Source organism: Pseudorasbora parva, chromosome 24 (assembly GCF_024679245.1).
Source record: "Pseudorasbora parva isolate DD20220531a chromosome 24, ASM2467924v1, whole genome shotgun sequence".
Taxonomy (NCBI): domain Eukaryota; kingdom Metazoa; phylum Chordata; class Actinopteri; order Cypriniformes; family Gobionidae; genus Pseudorasbora; species Pseudorasbora parva.
The window spans coordinates 22,593,560-22,612,831 of record NC_090195.1 but is presented as its reverse complement, the minus strand read 5'-3'; the positions used below and the strand labels follow the sequence as shown (position 1 = coordinate 22,612,831).

At 38.0% G+C, this 19,272-nt stretch overlaps 1 protein-coding gene across 6 annotated transcripts in view; it reads left to right on the top strand.

Annotated features, from left to right (window-relative positions):
* Positions 1–19,272, top strand: part of asap1b (ArfGAP with SH3 domain, ankyrin repeat and PH domain 1b) — a 126,370-nt gene that overhangs the window by 80,485 nt on the left and 26,613 nt on the right. For 3 of the 6 annotated variants that reach the window (XM_067435153.1, XM_067435157.1, XM_067435155.1), the window contains exons 8-16: positions 346–475; positions 3,477–3,562; positions 4,951–5,026; positions 5,487–5,573; positions 6,377–6,480; positions 6,581–6,650; positions 8,494–8,581; positions 8,825–8,873; positions 10,685–10,848. In XM_067435153.1, coding sequence (XP_067291254.1) covers positions 346–475; positions 3,477–3,562; positions 4,951–5,026; positions 5,487–5,573; positions 6,377–6,480; positions 6,581–6,650; positions 8,494–8,581; positions 8,825–8,873; positions 10,685–10,848 — 854 coding nt within the window. The remainder of the gene's footprint in view (positions 1–345; positions 476–3,476; positions 3,563–4,950; positions 5,027–5,486; positions 5,574–6,376; positions 6,481–6,580; positions 6,651–8,493; positions 8,582–8,824; positions 8,874–10,684; positions 10,849–19,272) is intronic. The other 3 variants (XM_067435154.1, XM_067435158.1, XM_067435156.1) reach the window with 1 other exon arrangement.

Below are 19,272 nucleotides of genomic sequence, written 5' to 3'. Positions count from 1 at the left end.
AGAGACAATTGCTGGCAAAGGTTCTTCGATCGACTTAGGCTTATGGTGCTTTTGGGAAGTGCAGCTCACAGCAGTGGCTCCCCAGTGCCATTATTGAAAACCACTGAACTAAGTGCGTCTGTATACAGTACACATTTGTCTTTTCAGACCGATTACTTTTTCTGTGGGCTGTTGCAATTATCAGTAATTTAACTGCATCATCAAAAGCATGAGCGAGATCATTTTCTCCCCCGCAGATGTGAGATTAATGTGAAATAAACACAGTACTCTCATTGCCAGCCAACTCAGATAAATGTACAAATATTTTCATTACTTTTTGTGATCAAATTTCTTGCAATCTTTCAGTACAAAAATCGAGAAGGAAAAACGTGAGCACGCCAAGCAGCACGGGATGATCCGAACAGAGATCACAGGTGCTGAGATCGCTGAGGAGATGGAGAAAGAACGGAGGCTCTTCCAACTACAGATGTGTGAGGTCTGTAGTGCACTTAACCTGCTTAAGGAACCTGTTCATTTTACCAGAAACATGCCATATCTGTTATTTTGAATATACACTTTATTTTGTAGGAACATACAGTGGGGCAAAAAAGTATTTAGCCAGCTACCAATTGTGCAAGTTCTCCCATTTAAAAAGATGAGAGGGGCCTGTAATTTTCATCATGGGTACACTTCAACTATGAGAGACATAATGAGAAAAAAAAACATCCAGAAAATCACATTCTTATTTTTATCTTATTTATTTGCAAATAAGTATGTTAAAACAATAAAACAAGAGTTAATCTCAATACTTTGTATATACCCTTTGTTGGCAATGACAAAAGTCAAACGTTTTCTGTAAGTAGCCGCAAGGTTTTTAACACACAGTTGCTGGTAGCTTGGCCCATTCCTCCATGTAGATCTCCTCTAGAGTAGTGATGTTTTAGGGCTGTGGCTGCGCAGTATGGATTTTCAACTCCCTCCAAAGATTTTCTATGGGGTTGAGATCTGGAGACTGGCTAGACCACTCCAGGACCTTGAAGTGCTTCTTACGAAGCCACTCCTTCATTGCCCGCTGGGTGTGTTTGGGATCATTGTTGCTAAAAGACCCAGCCTCGTTTCATATTCAATGCCCATTCATTCTTTCCTTTACACGGATCAGCTGTCCTGGTCCCTTTGCAGAAAAACAGGCCCAACGAAGGGTGTTTCCACTCCCATGCTTCACAGTAGGTATGGTGCGATTGAGGGAGATTATCAGTGGTCTTGGATGTCTTTCATTTTCTAATAATTGCTCCCACAGTTGATTTCTTCACACCAAGCTGCTTAACTATTGTAGATTCAGTCCTCCGAGCCTGGTCTATAATTTTGTTTCTGGTGTCCTTTGACAGCTCTTTGGTCTTGGCCATAGTGGAGTTTGGAGTCTGACTGTTTGAGGTTGTGGACAGGTGTCTTTTATACTGATAACACGTTCAGGTACCAGGTAACGAGTGGAGGACAGAGGAGGTCTGTGAGAGACAGAAATCTTGCTTTTTTTGTAGGTGGTCAATATTTACCACCATAATTTGCAAATAAATTCTTTAAAAATCAGACAGTGATAATCTGGATTTTTTTCTAATTTTGTCATCTAAACATCTATGATGAAAATTACAGGCCTCTCTCATCTTTTTAAGTGGGAGAACTTGCTCAATTGGTGGCTGACTAAATACTTTTTTGCCCCACTGTATAAATGAATATTTAAGCCATTCAAGAAACACAATTTTAGACACTTAAAGGGTTAGTTCACCCCCCAAAAAAAGAAAATTAGCCCATGATTTACTCACCCTCAAGTCATCCTAGGTGTATGACATTCTTCTTTCAGACAAATAACATCAGAGTTATATTAAAAATATCCTGGCTCTTTCAAGCTTTATAATGGCAGTAATATAATTGCTGCTCCAATTTTTTTTATTTTTATTAACCCTTACATAAACTGTATAACTTTGGTCTGGACCAATGTTACTAAAATACAGCATATTAAATGGCAAGTGAGCATCTTTAATATTTCCTGAAGAGAATATTCATTCATTCATTCATTCATTCATTCATTCATTCATTCATTCATTCATTCATTCATTCATTCATTCATTCATTCATTCATTCATTCATTTATTTTTTTAGATTATGCTGATTACATGTAGCCTATCCATTAGTCAATAGTTGTGGTGCATTTGAATATCTTTTTTATATACAAATTACATACAGTACATGCCATGGTCAGTGATAATTTCTACTAGTGCTTCCACATCCCAAAACACGTTGTAATGATATTGTACAGATCTCTCTGTCCATGCAGCATTTTTATTTATTTTTTTGCACTAGTAATCATTCATCAGCATGAGTTTACAGGTTTTGTTAATGATATTAGGATTTTGCTAATATAAATCAGGAGTATGTAATGCTGCCATTTCAGTGAAAATGGCCTGTTTATCTTACAGTTTGAATGATTCCCTCAGCATTAGAGCAGATGACTCAGATTGCGATTTTTGTGTTTTATGAATTCATAATCATCTTTTGTTCATTAGGGATGATAGCTGTGGGTTATTTAACATGTTAATGAATTGTGTTTGTCATTTGGAATTGCATCTTGAATTCAGTTAATTCTGCATCAATGGTTTGTCAGGTCGCTTTTCAAATGCTACTGGACCAAGTCACATAATAAAATCTAATATTTTAATGAAGTTACCCATTTTCACCATACAATTAAGCACTAATGTAGAAGAGCCAGTGGCTATTACTGAAAATCAATGACATTATTTATGATTGTCTTGACTTTTTCTAATTTAGTCTTCTGTTTTTGGTCGTTTCCTGTGTTGCTTTCTTGGTTGTTACACAAATATGAGAGCAGTGAATGCAGTGAGATGATTCATTTAGATACAGGAAGCATCACAGGAAATGGAAAACTCATGGCAACTTTAGCATACACATACATAGTATGCACATTATATGATATGAAGCACACACTCTAACTTAATTAGGATAATATTCATACATTGTGTATGACAAAATTGTGACTCAAAGGTTACGCACGAAAACATTCACACACACTAAGATAAACAGAATTTGTGCCATTTCACCCCCAAGATATATTCAGACATGCAAGGGGCCTAACAGGACGGATTAAGTTTCTGAGTGTAGCCAAAAACTGTTAGCTGGCACGATTTTGCAAAATGTTCTGGAATTTACCCCTCTGGGCTAAACCGGGATTACGATGATGTTTAATTCATTTGTTTTGTGGGATGGGTTTGTCAGTGTATGTTCTTTTCCGATTTAGAAGATAAGATTTTTGTCCTCTTTAGTTTCTACTGAAATTAGAACAGTTAATTGTTCAATCAAATATTTACATGATGATTGATGTTTCTAGAGATGTCATGTATTTAAAAAAAATCACTTAAGCATTCAAAATTATTGAATATCTTTTGGGAAAGTGAACTGTTGTTACCAAAGTCTTTCTGTTTCTCCAGTACCTGATCAAAGTGAATGAAATAAAGACCAAAAAAGGGGTTGACCTCCTTCAGAACTTGATCAAGTATTACCACGCACAGTGCAAGTAAGTGACATTTTTGCTTTCAGATGTGTTTTTACCTTGACAGACTTTTGCAATCTCAGTATACTTAATAAGTATGCCTAAGTCCAAAATATCCCGTAAGGTCATGCCTCATACATTTAGTTAGACATTTAGTAGAACATCACAATAAATGTGTATGTGAAGAAAGTATTAACGGTCAATACTCAAAGTGTTATTGATCCATGCAATCTTGCTTAGTGTCACTGGCCTGAAGGGCTGAAAAAAGTGAAGAACTGAAAGTGTAGCACGTTTTTCCCTCTCAGTCTCTAAAGGTTAATGTTATTCTGAGCTAGTGTTGTCTTTGACCTATAGATGCATCGGCTCACCAAGCTTTAGCTTGCACATCAAGACTTTGATGGGTCTTTATTAAGACTTGCGCACATTTTTATGATTAATTAAATTGTTGTAATGCTGTCGTTTCTTTTTGTTGTATTAAAAGTTTCATTGCATTCTATGTGGTTTCTAAGAATTGAATGCCCATAGCATGGAGCACCCATTTTTCAGTAAATTTAGGGAACATACTTTTTTATGGATATTTTATAACCTATTTGGGTTTTAGGGCAGAGTATTCAGATTTCTTTACTTTAAAAGTAACCCAATGTGTTGAAAACTAAAAACTAAATAAATAATTGGTTACACTTTATTTTGACATTCTACTTCCTATAGGTTATACTACTATACACTTTGCAACTACATTTCAACTAACTCTCATTAGAGTGTTAGAAGTTGACAATGCAGTTGCAGAATTACTTACTGTCTATAGAAAGTCTGTTGGGGGGCATCAAAATAAAGTGTTAGCAGATATTAAGCAGACCGTTTACTAATACTCTAATGACTTTGTTTGGAGAATGTCTAAAGTGGATTGTCGAAATATAGTGTTACCTTTTTTAACATTTTAATGAAGTTATAGCAAATGCATTATATATACTTTGCAAAGCTTTTTAAATGTTTCGTTGTTTTGATAAAAACCACAAGTTCACTAAAATGCAGAATCATGCTCAAATCTCATACATAAGCATGAGACGGGTCTTGATAGCAGAACGTGTGGCCGCAGTGTCCGCACTGACTCATACAATTTAACTCTGACACTCTTGGCAGTTTGTAAGTGTTGGCATTCATCTGTCGTTTTTTAAAACTGGACATTTCCACCACAGTTACCCACAGAAATGATTGTTTTTGCTTAGTATTTCAAAGCTGAATGTTTTAAAAGTTACTTTTACCAATTTACTCCGTCTATAGGCTGTGAAATTGTCTATAATTTACCTTGATTCTGTTGACAGAATATGTATGCCCTTTAATGATATCGTATTGCAATAAGAAAAGAAAATGTTAATTCTGTTTTTATTTTTTATTTTATTATTATTATTCAGCTTTTTCCAAGATGGCTTGAAGACAGCAGATAAGTTAAAGCAGTACATCGAGAAATTAGCAGCTGATCTTTACAACGTATGTACCTTACTTTATCATAAAAAATAAAATAAAAAGATTTGGGAAAAAACAAACAAAAATGTTTTAGCTTGGTTTGTTATGGAATGGGACCTGATAATACAATCTGGGTTACATTTTTAATCATTGTGCTAATTTTAATGTATAGTCATTTAAAACTGATATTGCTGATATATAAAATGCTGGTTTCTTTTAGAGTTGCATTACACCTGTGCTATACATAGTTAATAAATAATTGCACTGACTAATACTATGTTTTACGGAATTTTCCTGAATGGAGCTCAATCATTCAGGTAGTCAAGTCTCAAAATCGGACTATGCAAAATTTAAATAAATATTGATTCTTAGCACGAGAATATTTAACTCTATTATGTCTATTACAACATCATAGTTTTTCCTACATCCTTAATGGTCTGTGGGTATGTGCAACAAGTTGTTTTTTTGCTTTTGTGTGATTTAGATAAAACAAACACAAGATGAAGAGAAAAAGCAGCTCACTGCACTAAGGGATCTCATTAAATCCTCTCTGCAGCTGGAACAAAAGGAGGTAGGTGTATGGTATGGTGTGCCTCAGGGCTCTATCTTAGGACCAATGGAAATTCTCAATCAATTGCCCAAACTAGTTTGTGAAAGACAACCAAGTGACTCGTTTAGGATTAAACATTTTCAATTGTGATTTACATTTACATATGATTTGCCAAATGAATAGAATTTTGCAGTACATCTGTGGATCTAATGTAAATACCCTCCCTAATGCTCGACCTGTACAGGGGAGAGTGTGAGAGGGAGTGCCCAGTGCTGTACCATGCTGGTAGCCAGTATGAAATAGGGCTTGCTGGTAACCAGTGTTGTGCCCCACTGGTTGCTCAGAGAAGAGTTGCTGACTCTATCATGTTTAATAAGGAAAATAAGTGACAATGAATAGGTAGTTAGCTAATGAATAGATGTTGTTAACACAGTCATGACAGCAAATTTGCATTTAATTACTGCAACATGGTAGGAGACCAGTTTGTAAGTTAGCATTACCATAGTGCATTTAAATGATTCAGCAGTACCGACACATGCTTTTCACACCCTCTCCTATGTCTTTCTCACCCGCTTCATGTGTGGATTGAAGTCTAGAAGAGTAAGTGTTCAGCATGTACAGCATGACATGTGGTTGTGATGGAGATCATTGTGTTTGTGTGTGTGCTGTGTAAATTAAATAAGTTGTTCTCAGATAAAGCTGATGTTTTTAAAAGGTTGCGGATCTGGTGAGAAATATTGAAAATCGGTTGTGTATACAGAATCTGTTTGGATTGGTGTCTGCATATAGCTATTTAATGCTCCATGTGTGTGTTTGTACTCGAGCAGGACTCTCAGAGCAAGCAGGGTGGCTACAGTATGCACCAGCTGCAGGGAAACAAAGAGTTTGGATGTGAGAAGAAAGGCTATCTAATGAAGAAGAGTGATGGGTACACACACACACACACACCAATTTGTATGAGCTTTTTGATCATTATGAGATCTTGCTTGCTTTTATAAATAGTGTAATGCAGTATAATTGTGTTGTAGGTTGAGGAAGGTATGGCAGAGGAGGAAGTGCTCAGTTAAAGGAGGAATTCTCACCATCTCTCATGCCACTGTGAGTAACTCAGACACATGTGATTTACTCTATTCACTATAAACCATGTCATCCTATAATCAGCCTAATAAACAGAGGTCTAACATTTACAGTGAAAAGACTTCATCAGCTTTCTGAACTTTTGCGGAATGTTTCCATAACAACCCAGACATCCCGCTGTCCCTCTTTAAGAGCCCACTGGGAAAATGAGCAACTGAGTGTTGACCACCTTATCAAATGTATTATCTTGCCTCTCCACAGCATCGGTTTTATTCACTTCATGTCAAATGTGTTGTACTAAGGCTCTTTCTGCATTCTAAACCTCAATGTCTTGGACATTGTGACATATGTCAAACCCTCCCACACATACGTATTCAAACGCGCTTGCCACAACTGATCCAATCTTCTCAATCTTTAACAGTTCTTCAACATGAATGTTTCTTCTGAACATGAACTGTTCCTCTGAATTTGAACGGAATTTCCTCTGAATGTCGAAAGCTGCTCGCATATCTGAAGAGCCGACTCTTTTTGAAAATATAGCCTATAGAAATTCTGGGTCTAATTCTAGTTTGGAAATAATCCTCTCCACAGCATAATTTTTATAGCCTTACAAGCCAGACCCACATCAAGATGTTTGGTCTGGAAACTCACCATAGACAGGGCTCAATCCGAGAGGCGGGATAAACGGCTGTCTTTCAAACTCCCTCTGCACGCGATTGGATAGCGCTACACCAACCAGAGCAACGAAGGTGAAACAGAGCTTGTTGATAGATTAAACATTCGCCGTATCCAGTCGGCAAAACTCAGAACACATCTTCCCTTTTTAAGAATGACTTCAGTGCCGTTCTTTGTTCTTTTCTCAGAGAAAAGCTTAACTTCAAGTCTTCCAGAGTTGCGGTCAGAGCGGATTCGAAAGACCGCCGTTCGCCAGTTTCTGTGTTTACTAGAAGCACGCAAACGCAACTCGGCCGTCGTCATTATGGCCCCGCCCACCGACTCTATACACGATGTGATTGGCCCGGCAAGAGTTAGGGGAATACAGCTCAGAAGGGTATTGAGAGTTGCTAGACGACACTTGCGGGCAGATTAAATTTGCTGCCGCTAGGATGCGTCTAGATTTCTCGGCTATAATTTTTATTCACTTCATGTCAAATGTGTTGTACTATTGCTCTTTTTTGCATTCTAAACCTCAATGTCTTGGACATAGTACTAGTTACAGCGATGTTAAATTGTGGAGATCTTGAGATTTCGCTGAAGGACGTGTCCGTAGTGGCCTGACAAAGTCTGATGTTTCACCATGACACACGAAGCTGTTGTAAGTCAGGCATAAAATGTCTGATCTGCCCCAGACTTCACATGGTTGAAAATATTAGACCTGGCTTGGAGACATCTACATGGCAATATTCAGTTAGACAAAGATAACTGAAATAGCTGAAATAACTGTAAATAGACAAAGCGCCACCTGCTGACAACAGGAAGTGTGGTACATCGAAATTACTTGTCATTTTTTAAATATTTAACCGCTTAAATGCATTTCCCCCACTTTCATCGCTCCTTGCAGCTTTAATTAAAATTGTTTCTTTTTTTATCTACACTCTTAGTAATGCACTAATGCTCCCTGACCCATATGCTACTGAAAGTTGGTACGCAACACTACAAAAAAAAACGAGACTGGTAAAGATATCCGTTTAGCACATGTTTACAACAGTGCAGATGGTGTGTGAATGTTGAGTGTATCATTTCTTTGGGCTCTAGACCCAAAGTAGCTTGCGATTCAAAAATTTTTTTGATGCTGTTTGGAAGTAATAGCAGGAATATGAAGTAGTCAAACATGCATTTTTCCTGTTGTCACTTTTTGTTTCAGTCAAACAGGCAGCCTGTCAAACTCAACCTGCTCACATGTCAGGTCAAGCCCAGCGGTGAGGACAGGAAGTGCTTCGATCTCATTTCCCGTGAGTCAACAGACACCCACAAGGAAAGCTTCTTATGGCAAACCACATGAGTGATTTAGTAGCTTATTATATGTGTTTGTTTATAATACCTAATCTTGGAAGAAGTTTTCTAACTCATTTTAAATAGTTCTGTAATTGCACCATTAATGTGAATTATGACTTTCATACTATCTTCTGGTGTTTAATTAGTGGAAGTCACTTCATGTGAATGCAAAAGGCTCATATTTTACTTATATGTTTCAGATAACCGCACATATCACTTCCAGGCCGAAGATGAGCAGGAATTTATGATGTAAGTGTTTTTTGTGTGGGATTTTCACCACTTTGCATCTCCAAGTACGCAAACCCTGTAATCTAACTTTTCTGTGAATGCAGTGATCTCTATGAAATGTTTTTTATAACTGATTATGGGATTTTCTCTCTGCAATTTAACAATTATGAAGAATTAAAGCAATCTGCCTGGAACTGAATGCCTCTTTCCTTTTTTGTGGCTAATTTTGACTACCTTTATGGCAAATTAGTTAATAAAAAGTAATTGTAGTACGTTTATTAAGATTTGAACTCTTGCCTAAATATTTAACTTAAAATCTTTGAATTAGCGTTTGCTTGTCTTAAGTTGGAACTTACTCACTGGGGTCACTGACACCACAATGATATTCAATGACATTTTAGATTCAGACTCTTTTAGATCCAAACATTCTCACAAAAAGCAAAGCATCTACCATCTCGTGTCTGTGTATTTTTAACAGCTGGCTTTGCCTCTTACCCAAACTGCTGTGAGCTCAATTCTGTCTGTCAGAGTACTGCTTCACCGAGCCATTTAACAGCCATTATCAAGGACTCTTAAAACCACAGAGGTTGATCAGAATGTGGCCCTATAACCACTTTATACATCAGTTCAGCAGTAATTTTACCTCTGGTTTGGCTGGAATCTTTTTTTAATCCTTTTATTATGCTTGATTTCTGGGTACGACTTTTATGGCGCTGGCCAAATTAAACCACGTTCCCCAAAAATCACACCTTGAACAACAAAGAATCACATACAAACTAACCTCAATTTAACTTATATGTCTATAATGTGTAAGTAATTCTGAACACCGTTATTAGCTTATTCAGGTGCGTTTGGTAATAGAGCTACTCTCAACAAGGCACTGGCCCTTCAGGACTGGAGTAGAACATCAAAAATGATGTAAAAAATTATTCCACACCACAGTGTATCTCACTTTGCATGAATTTTAATGACCCTAAATGTCACACATAAAAAACTCAAATAAGAAAAAACAAGGTTAAATATTATTTCAGATAGATCGAAAATAAATGAAACTTTTGGACTTTTTATATTAGGTGCCCTTAAGTACTATGTACTGACATTTTAACTAATCATTTGATACAATGCACTTATTGTGTACTTACATGTTTTTAAATTGTACTTACATTTTAAAAATACCTGCATGTAATTACGTCTGTAATTCATTTCTGTAGTTGAATTTGTAATTACACTGTTGGCACTGCCCTTACACCTATCCCTACCCTTAAACTTACCCATCCTACCACACCTGTCCCTAACTCTACCCGTATCCCACCTCAATATCAGCAAAATTGTTTTGCAATACAATTTAAACACAGTAAGTACATTGTACTTATTTTTTTGATTTAAGTACATAGTACTTAAGGCCACCTAATATAAAATGGGGCCAAACTTTGTAATAAAACAAATTTTTACCATGTGTCTGAGAACATCTTTTTCAGTACTGAACATAGTGTGGAAAAGCTCTTTTTTTATTTCACAGTATAGCAAAAAATAAATAAAAATAAAAATGCCAACATAAAACCATCATGTGGCAGTGAGTTTTAAGACTACTTGAATAATTTGAAAACAAAGGACCAATCAGAAATGGAGAGGGTGGGACACCTGTTAGGTTTACAGTAGCACGTACAATTACCATGCAATCAAGATGTATACTTTACATCCTAATACATGTTTCTAGTTACATGCTATTCAAAGAAAATGTTTTGTGCTCTTCAGTTTATTTGGTTGTCATAAAACTAAACAAAAAACAATGCTTGTTATGGTATTTTGTTAATATGTTTATGCCTCTATAGATGGATCTCAGTGTTAACTAACAGTAAGGAGGAGGCGCTTAACATGGCCTTCAGAGGAGAACAGGGTGGAGGAGATGATGGGATGGAAGATCTCACTAAAGCCATAATAGATGATGTGCTGCGCATGCCCGGAAATGAAGTGTGCTGTGATTGTGGAGCTCCAGGTACAGATGCTGATACACTTTTTGTACATCTTGTGTCATGTTTTTTTAAGTAGTGATGCCCTCAAAACTAACGTCACGTGACTTTCGTTTACGTCTTCCTCTCACTATTTCTAAATCATGGGATCTTAAAGGGATATTTCACTCAAAAATTAAAATTATCCTATAATTTACTCACCCTCAAGACATCCTAAGTGTGTATAAGTTTATTCTTTCAAACTAATACAATCTGAGTTGTATTTAAAAATGTCCTGGCTAATCCAAGCATTATAATGACAGTAAATGCAGCCCAAAATTTGAAGCACAAAAAAGTCCATCAGCCTCCATCCATTAAAAAAGGAATCCACACGGCTCCGGGGGCTTAGTTAAGGCCTTCTGAAGCCTATCGATGGGTTTGTTTATAAAAAATGTCCATATTTAAAACTTTATAAAGTAAAATATCTAGCTTCCGGCAGACCGCCTTCCGTATTCAACTGACAAAGAAAGTTTAATGCCTCGCAGTTCAAAATGCTTACGGCATTCAACGTCGTCATCACGCCAGTTACATTTCATTATGTTTCATTAGTTGAATATGGCAGGTGGAATATTCCTCCACAAGCTAGATATTTTACTTCATAAACAGCCTTTATTAACCCACGGAGCTATGTGGATTATTTTTTTAATGGATGGATGCACATTTTTTGGGCTACTAATTTTGGGCTGCCATTCACTGGCATTATAAAGCTGAGGAAATCTTTTTTTATATATAACTCCCATAGGTATGTGTACGTAGATACCTCATTCGAACGCTCCAGGCACATTGATGAGCCGCCATTTTAGAACGGTCAACACACGTCAACACTTCAGATACTGTCAATCATCACTCGCTTAAAAAAACAAAAACAAAAAAGAACACTGCACCTGCGCAGCCGCTGTGAAACTCGGCGCGATTTAACTTCCCAAGAAACCTTTCTCAGGTGAGACGTTTGTGTTAGTTTAGCAATTATAATGTTTGAATCTATACAAAAACATGTAACATTTGTTAGTAACAGGCTTCATGGTTCGAATTTCAACAGTATTCAAGAACTTGAAAATGTATGGAAACAAACATTGACCCTTGTAAAGTGTTTATATCAAACTAAATGTAAGAGTATTTAAAGAAGGGAAACCTACATATTTCTGCTGTTCTACAAGCATGCCCTTCTGTCAGCGAGTCTGTTGTCTATTTTTGCCGCGATGCTCACGCTGCATTAAAGCCACGGTGCATAGTTCTTATAAACATAAAAGATATCCGATTTTACCATAAAATAATGTGGTGCATCATTTGGTGCAGTGTTCCGTGTGTTTCACAATCACCACATCCAGCGCTGTGAAATAAACAATAAAATACATGAAAACACATCACTGCCAGAAGATTTTGCCCAAACTTCCAAGGCCTGTTTAAATGATTAAACTAAGCGTATCTTAACTTTGTTACATTTTATCAAGTGAACAACTTATATACAGCATATTATATGCATGTGTGTTTGGGAATGGGGCATTTACAGCAGATATATGCTGCCCGTCATAAATCAAAGCACATCTCGGGGGAGAACACCCGCAAATGTGACAGAATGGACTAAATTTGTTCTAAAATGGCGGACGGCTAACGTATAGCGGCCCATAGAAACAGTCGCTAATGAGGTATCTACGTATTCATATCTGTGTATAACTCCGATTGTATTTGTCTGAAAGCAGAATGTCATATTCACAGAGGATGGCTTGAGGGTCAGTAAATCATGGGCTAATTTTAATTTTTAGGTGAACTATCCTTTTAATTGAGAGATGTGTCTTTCTTTTAAATTGCTTAATTTGGAAGTAATTTTTTTTCTTTTTTTTAGTGATTTATCTTGACACCTCTCTCTCTCTCTCTCTCTCTCTCTCTCTCTCTCTCTCTCTCTCTCTCTCTCTCTCTCTCTCTCTCTCTCTCTCTCTCTCTCTTTCTCTCTCTCCTCTCTCTCTCTCTCTCTCTCCTCTCTCTCTCTCTCTCTCTCTCTCTCTCTATCTCTCTCTCTCTCTCTCTCTCTCCTCTCTCTCTGAATTCTATTCAATTCAATTCAATTCAGCTTCATTGGCATGACTGTCGGATAGTACAATGTTGCCAAAGCATTAAACATGTAACAAGTTATACAGGTATATATATATATATATATATATATATATATATATATATATATATATATATATATATATATATATATATATATATATAAATACAAAATATAATTAAAGAAGAAGAAAAAAAAGACATATATATTGCTATATTGTAAATATATTATGACATAACTCAATAGGTTGTAAAATACAGGGTAAATGGTTACATCTCAATATTGTATACCAGAAATGAATTCATGACCAAATTATGTTTTAAAATATAGATTAATCAATTAAAAAGGTATAGATGATATATAGAAATTTACTGAGTGAATCAATTTTACAAATTTAACAAAAAAAAAAAAAATTTTTATTAATTAAGAAGTAATTCTGATACTTGTCTACAGACACACTGTGAGAACTTAAGTTAACAGGTTATCACATATGATTTTCAGCATGTGTTTTATCTGGGGGAGGTCGCTGGTGTCTGCTCTACCTCGTCCTGCCACTAAAGAGGCGTAGCTGTCTGTCTACCTGACCTCGAGGTCAGGATGGGTTCTCTGACTCCTTGATGGTTTTCGCGAACAGTCTCATGCCCTCTCGATGGATGTGGATGTGGTCATGTGGCTCGTGGGTGATGTGCTGATGGTCGTCTATGTGGACATTTGGTTTTGGAGCACAGACTCTAGCTATCTCCGTGTTGATGGTGTTGATGGTCCTTTGCGGCACGTCTCTGCGAGGTAGAAGAGTTGAGATGATGACCTTGGCTCTGGGGTAGATCCTCTTGGCAGTTTTCACCACATTGGACAGGGCTTTAGTGACATCCGTCCTTCTGGCACTTAGGTCGTTCGTTCTGGTGTGAATAATGATGTGTGTTGGCTCACCCAGTGCACCCTCTCTCAGCAGTCTCAAAGCAGAGTGTGAGGTCGGACACCAGAGCTTCTTCACAGATCTCCGCGGAAACAGTCGTCTGTGGTCAAGATGGTGGCTGTTGGAGTCACAGAGGATGACTATGTTGTCTTCCCTCTTCTGTTCTCTGCTGGTGCTTGTGTGTGATGCTGGTGTTGATGGTGGCACTGAGGTTGTATGTTGACACACTGTTGATAGTGAGCTGAGTTTGGGATGGGATCAGGAGCAGAGGTGTTGTGTATTTGTGTTTTTGACACACTGCTGATGGTAAGGAGAATTTGGGATGGGTTCAAGTGTAAAGGAGCTCTCAGGTTGTGTGTTGGCACACTGCTGATGGTGAGGAGAGTTTGGGATGGGATCAGGAGCGGAGTTGTTGTGTGTTTGTGTGTTGACACACTGTTGATGTTGAATTGTGTGCAGCTGGTTTTCTGGTCTCTTCCAGCAGTCTCTCCAGGGTGTGGCCATGTTGTTCTCTACGAGCCAGTTCCTCTCTCACCCTCCCTCAGCTCCTGTCGTAGCTCCTGATTGCCCTCCTCCAGGTGTCTCACAGCACAGCAGAGCTGTTGTAGTTGTTCATTGCTGTCATGGCTGTTCAGGTTCAGGAGCTGGTTGAGGTTGTTGGCAGTTTCCTCTTTAAATAGGAAGAAGTCCTGCTCCAAATCGGCAATGTTGTCCCTCAAGGCCTTTATCTTTGGAGATGAAGGCGTGCTAATGGGTCTCTCTGATAGAGGAGTTATTGGGCTGGGGTTCATGTTGGTTGCCCACTGTGTTGCAGAGTCCATCTTCTGTGTTTCTTTCTTTTCTTTCTTCTATCTTGTTTTAATCTTCTGAACCTCCGATTTAAGGTCTTTAAAGTTGCTCTGTAATTCTTTAAGGCTTGATTCTGGTCCTTGGAACATGACTGTACCGTTGTGATAGAGGTTCCCTGTTAGCTTTGTGTCGTTGTCTCCTTCCAGAGTGAGTTGTCTGCCTTTGCTGATGCCTCCTTTCCTTCTGCATGTCATGGCAGAGCAGAGAATGGTGTTCCAGACTGATGGATATTCAGTGAAGAAAGCAGGTTACATCGGACTCTGTTGTCTTCTGCTCCGCTGTTGTCAGACAGCAGTATCTCTGGGTTCTCTCTCAGGATAATTTCTTTAAACTTTTTCTTATCTTTGATAGATTTAACTTCAGCTGGGTATATTATCTCCAACTCCTCTTCATTTTTGAAAAAATGCCTCAGCTTTATGCAGGCCTATGTTGTTCTCAACTGAATTAACTGCCACCGAATGTTAGCTTTGCTAGCAGTTAGCTTGATATGTTGAGTTTACAAGCAGTTTTTTGGAGATTGCAAGTAGATAAAATATTTTACCTTAAAAATCTTCTGCCTCAATTGTTCACAATTAAGTATCCAATTATTTAATTACTGTTTGAGTCATAAAAAACAAACATTTTCTGGTAAAATGATGCTGATATCAGGAGCTTATAATTTTGCTGCCAGCTGCCATCGTAACCATGGGAACTCTCTCTCTCTCCTCAATAAATCAATCAGTCAGTCTGTTTGTCAGTCACAGTCTGTCTGTCTAGGATTCTCTCTCATTTCACTCTCTTCTTCATTTGTGTTCTGCCAGCAATCTGTCTCTATTTTTTTAATCCCTATTTTTGTTTCTCTCACTCCATTAGCAGTGAAATCAGTCTGTCTCTCTCATGATTAAGCAGCAGCAGTCAGGACAGACGAGCGCTGTTACATCACTCTCTTATGTAATTGGCTCATGCAAGCTGTGCTCAAAGTTCTGAGAGGGCGACTGCAGCTCCAGGGATTGTTTGATCAGACCTTTTCTCATTCTTTTCTCTCTCTTCAAGAGGATGTGGCCCAGGAAAGGGTCATGGGGCTTTTATACTTACTTTAATTTGTTGTAACATAGATAAATAGAAAAGGTAAATCATAAATCTGGGAAATCTGTGCTTATACTAATAAATGTATTTTTGTTTACATTGTCAGGGTTATCTACTAAAAGATTTTTGATGATGCCCTGTTAGATAAACAGCTACTGAATAGTGCCAGTATAAATACCTGTTCATACCAAGGACACTAACTATAACTAATGAAAACAAATAAAGATAAAGAGGAACAATATTTTTGGAATAACTTTCAGAATAGTTTTTTTTTTTTTCCCAGTTGATGGATTTAAAAAACATAAACAGCCCTTTAGAATCAACCCAACTTTAAAGAACTGCAGAAGGCATTTAAAGCAGCAGAAGGCATAACATTCATCAGACGACAGCATAAGCCTCAGATTATTGTATGTTTAAAGCCAGCTTTTCCACCATTGGGTGAACGGTTCTAAAAACAGTAAGGAACAGTGGAGTATTTCCACTTGAGCTTGGTTCGGCACAAACCGTTCTCGGAATTCTCAGCTCAGTTAGCTGAACCATGCTGGTAAAATGCGTGTAGTGGCGTCACCACTCAGCATTGTCTGTTCCATGGCTACCAATTTCTCTGTAGCTGGCCAAGCGCACTTTTTACGCGAAGTAAACACAAGGTAATCATAGAAATATTTAAAGGTGGGGTGAAACACTCAGTTTCAGTCAATCTCATGTCAATCTTGAGTACCTATAGAGTAGTATTGCATCCTTCATATCTCTGAAAAGCCTTTAGTTTTATTATATTTATAAAAGAAATATAGGCTGTACCGAGTCTTTCTGGAAAAAACAGAGCGCCTGGAGGCGTATCGTGTGGGCGGAACTAAAGCATGACGAGCACACCCAAAGCGGTGACGTCCTAAAGCATGGACAAACCCATGTATGTTATCGATCGGATTCAGCTAATACGTGATCCAGAATCAGGCTGAAATAAATTGAACAGGAGAAACAGCAACAGCAGGACGTCCGTCTCAGTGGTATGTACTGTATTTAGTGACCTGTCAACATTTGTGTGTCTTTACTCACAGTTTATGAGGACATGATTCGGTTTATGGACTATTGTATGCGACTAAACCTTAGCAGTAGCAAGCAAAACGGTTTTGCACGTCAGACTAGTGTAACGTTATACATAGAATATGTAGGTTGGTATTTCAAATCACCAAAACAAACACGCCCCTACCCCCAAAAGGGTCTCGCCCCTATTTTGATAGCGCCGCCCCACACATACGTAACCCAGAGGCATCAACGGCTATAGCAGAATCTCTGTGTATCTAATCCAGGTCGAATATTCAATGAAAAAGTCATCCCTTCTATCACAAAAACACAAACTGTTCTTGTGAACAACTCGATAGTACACGAGCATGAAGTCCAACTAACGACATATTACAATTATGACAAGATTAGAGTTACAGCAAAAACAAAAACACACACAATCCGTTCTCATGAACAACTCGATAGTACACAAGCACAGTCCAGCCAACGACATATTACAATTATGACAAGATTAGAGTCATAGCGATCACAAAAATCACAAACTGTTCTCATGAAGAACTCTATAGCACGAGCCAACAGTCCAACTAACGACATATTACAATTATGACAAGATTAGAGATAGCGATCAAACTGTTCTCATGAACAACTCGATAGAACACAAGCACGACAGTCCAGCTAACGACATATTACAATTATGACTGGAAAAGGGTTATATAGATCACTAAAAGAGTAAGCAAACATATAATAGGAGTATAGTATCTTAGTTGTCGGAGACATTGTGTGAACTGATGCTTGAAGCACACGGTGAGGAGATTTAGATACTCCATAAGGTGTGGAAATGAACGGGTCTTTATCATCGCTGAAGTGAGCCACAATACGATCGCAAATGGACCAACAAGCGAACATGACACACAAGCATAGTCAAGCAGCATATATTAGGCTAGTTCTTGGCTAATGTCCGTCATGTGTGACTCGTGTGTTTTGAATTGAAGTGCACAGAGCGAGAGCGAGCGCTCTTCTCACCATCAATAGTCACCATCAATAGTTATTCCACTCGGCCCGTGTCCTTTTTCTAAAACGGTTTTGAAATAAGACTTCCCTCTAAGAAATAAGTATCGGTACTGCAGAACGGCAGGTATCTTCTCGTTAAATGATCAAATAAATCTTTGGTGAAAGCCAAAATATTTTCAATGGAGGAAAAACCCTGATATCAAGTAAACTTTTTAAAAGGTCAGGACTCATTTTCCCAGGGCCCTATCAACTTTATAAACTTCTAAGCCTGGTCCTAACCTGAACTTAAGGAAGTAATGACCTTTTGAGAGTCCTTTACTTCATTCATTTGTTTAGTTTCCTTAAATCTAGGCCTACTATATTCAGAACCAGTGCATTTTGTGCTTAATAAACACAGGAAACATAGGACCGTGGGAACATGGGACCCTTTTCATGTGTCTATTATGTGCCATGCAAATCTGGGGAACATGGAAACAAGGTTATTCGAGCTTTGCTATGTTCTCATGGTGGTATGGTGGTTTTAGCATGTTACATTTGCTGTTCAGTTGTAAAGGTGTTATTGTGGTTGTTAACACTTTCACATGTTCCTGTACAGTTTCTAATGTTTTCTAGGTGGCTGTCAACACATTACTCTATTGCTCTGAAGTTGTTTAGGTGTTTTCAGTGGTTGTTTTATGCTTTAGCGTCACATTCATGTCTATAAACAATGTAGGATCGGTTACATATCATGGGGTTAGGGTTTAAAAAACACCCTCAAGTATAAGTAATAGTGATACCTGTGGGGAATTTCATGAACACTTTGACTGATGACTCAAAATAATCAGTGTTTCAACTTCTTTAAAAGTGAACCATTCTAGCAAACCGATTCGCTGATTCACTTAAATGCAGCACAGGCTACAAGTGACGCAATGGCTTTAACAGTCTTACAGATTTGTGTTGAGCTGTTGTTCAGCCCCTCAGCTGAGAGCTAAACAGTCTAATCTGTGTCAAGTAACATGACTTACACAGTGATTCATCAGTTTGAACACAGGTTTGGTTAATGACTCACTTCTAAAACAGACATGAATGAATGCATGTGATGCTGACATTGATTGTGAGGGTGTCAGGGAAGAAATGAATGAGAGGAATAAAGAATGAGTATCTGGGATTTACTGAGAATTCAGTGCTGCTGAAGAAAACCTGTATCTATATTTAGCTGATGTGTGTATGCGTGTTCTCTTATCTTTTTCTGCCTGTCACTGGTTCTGCTCAGGGGACGTCACTGGCACTCATGGAGCCATATGCACACCTGCCGTCAACACTGACACACAAACAAGTCATTTCTTATACGCTGATAACGCTCCACTCGGAATTAAACTACAGTGTTTACATTCTAAAAGAATGTTTCTCTCAACTCCTCTGAACCCACCTACCAGATTTCTTTAAACGTCTCCCTATTCAACACACTTTTGCTGCGTTCCACTCCACTTTTGTGTGGATTCCAAAGTTATCATGGGGTTA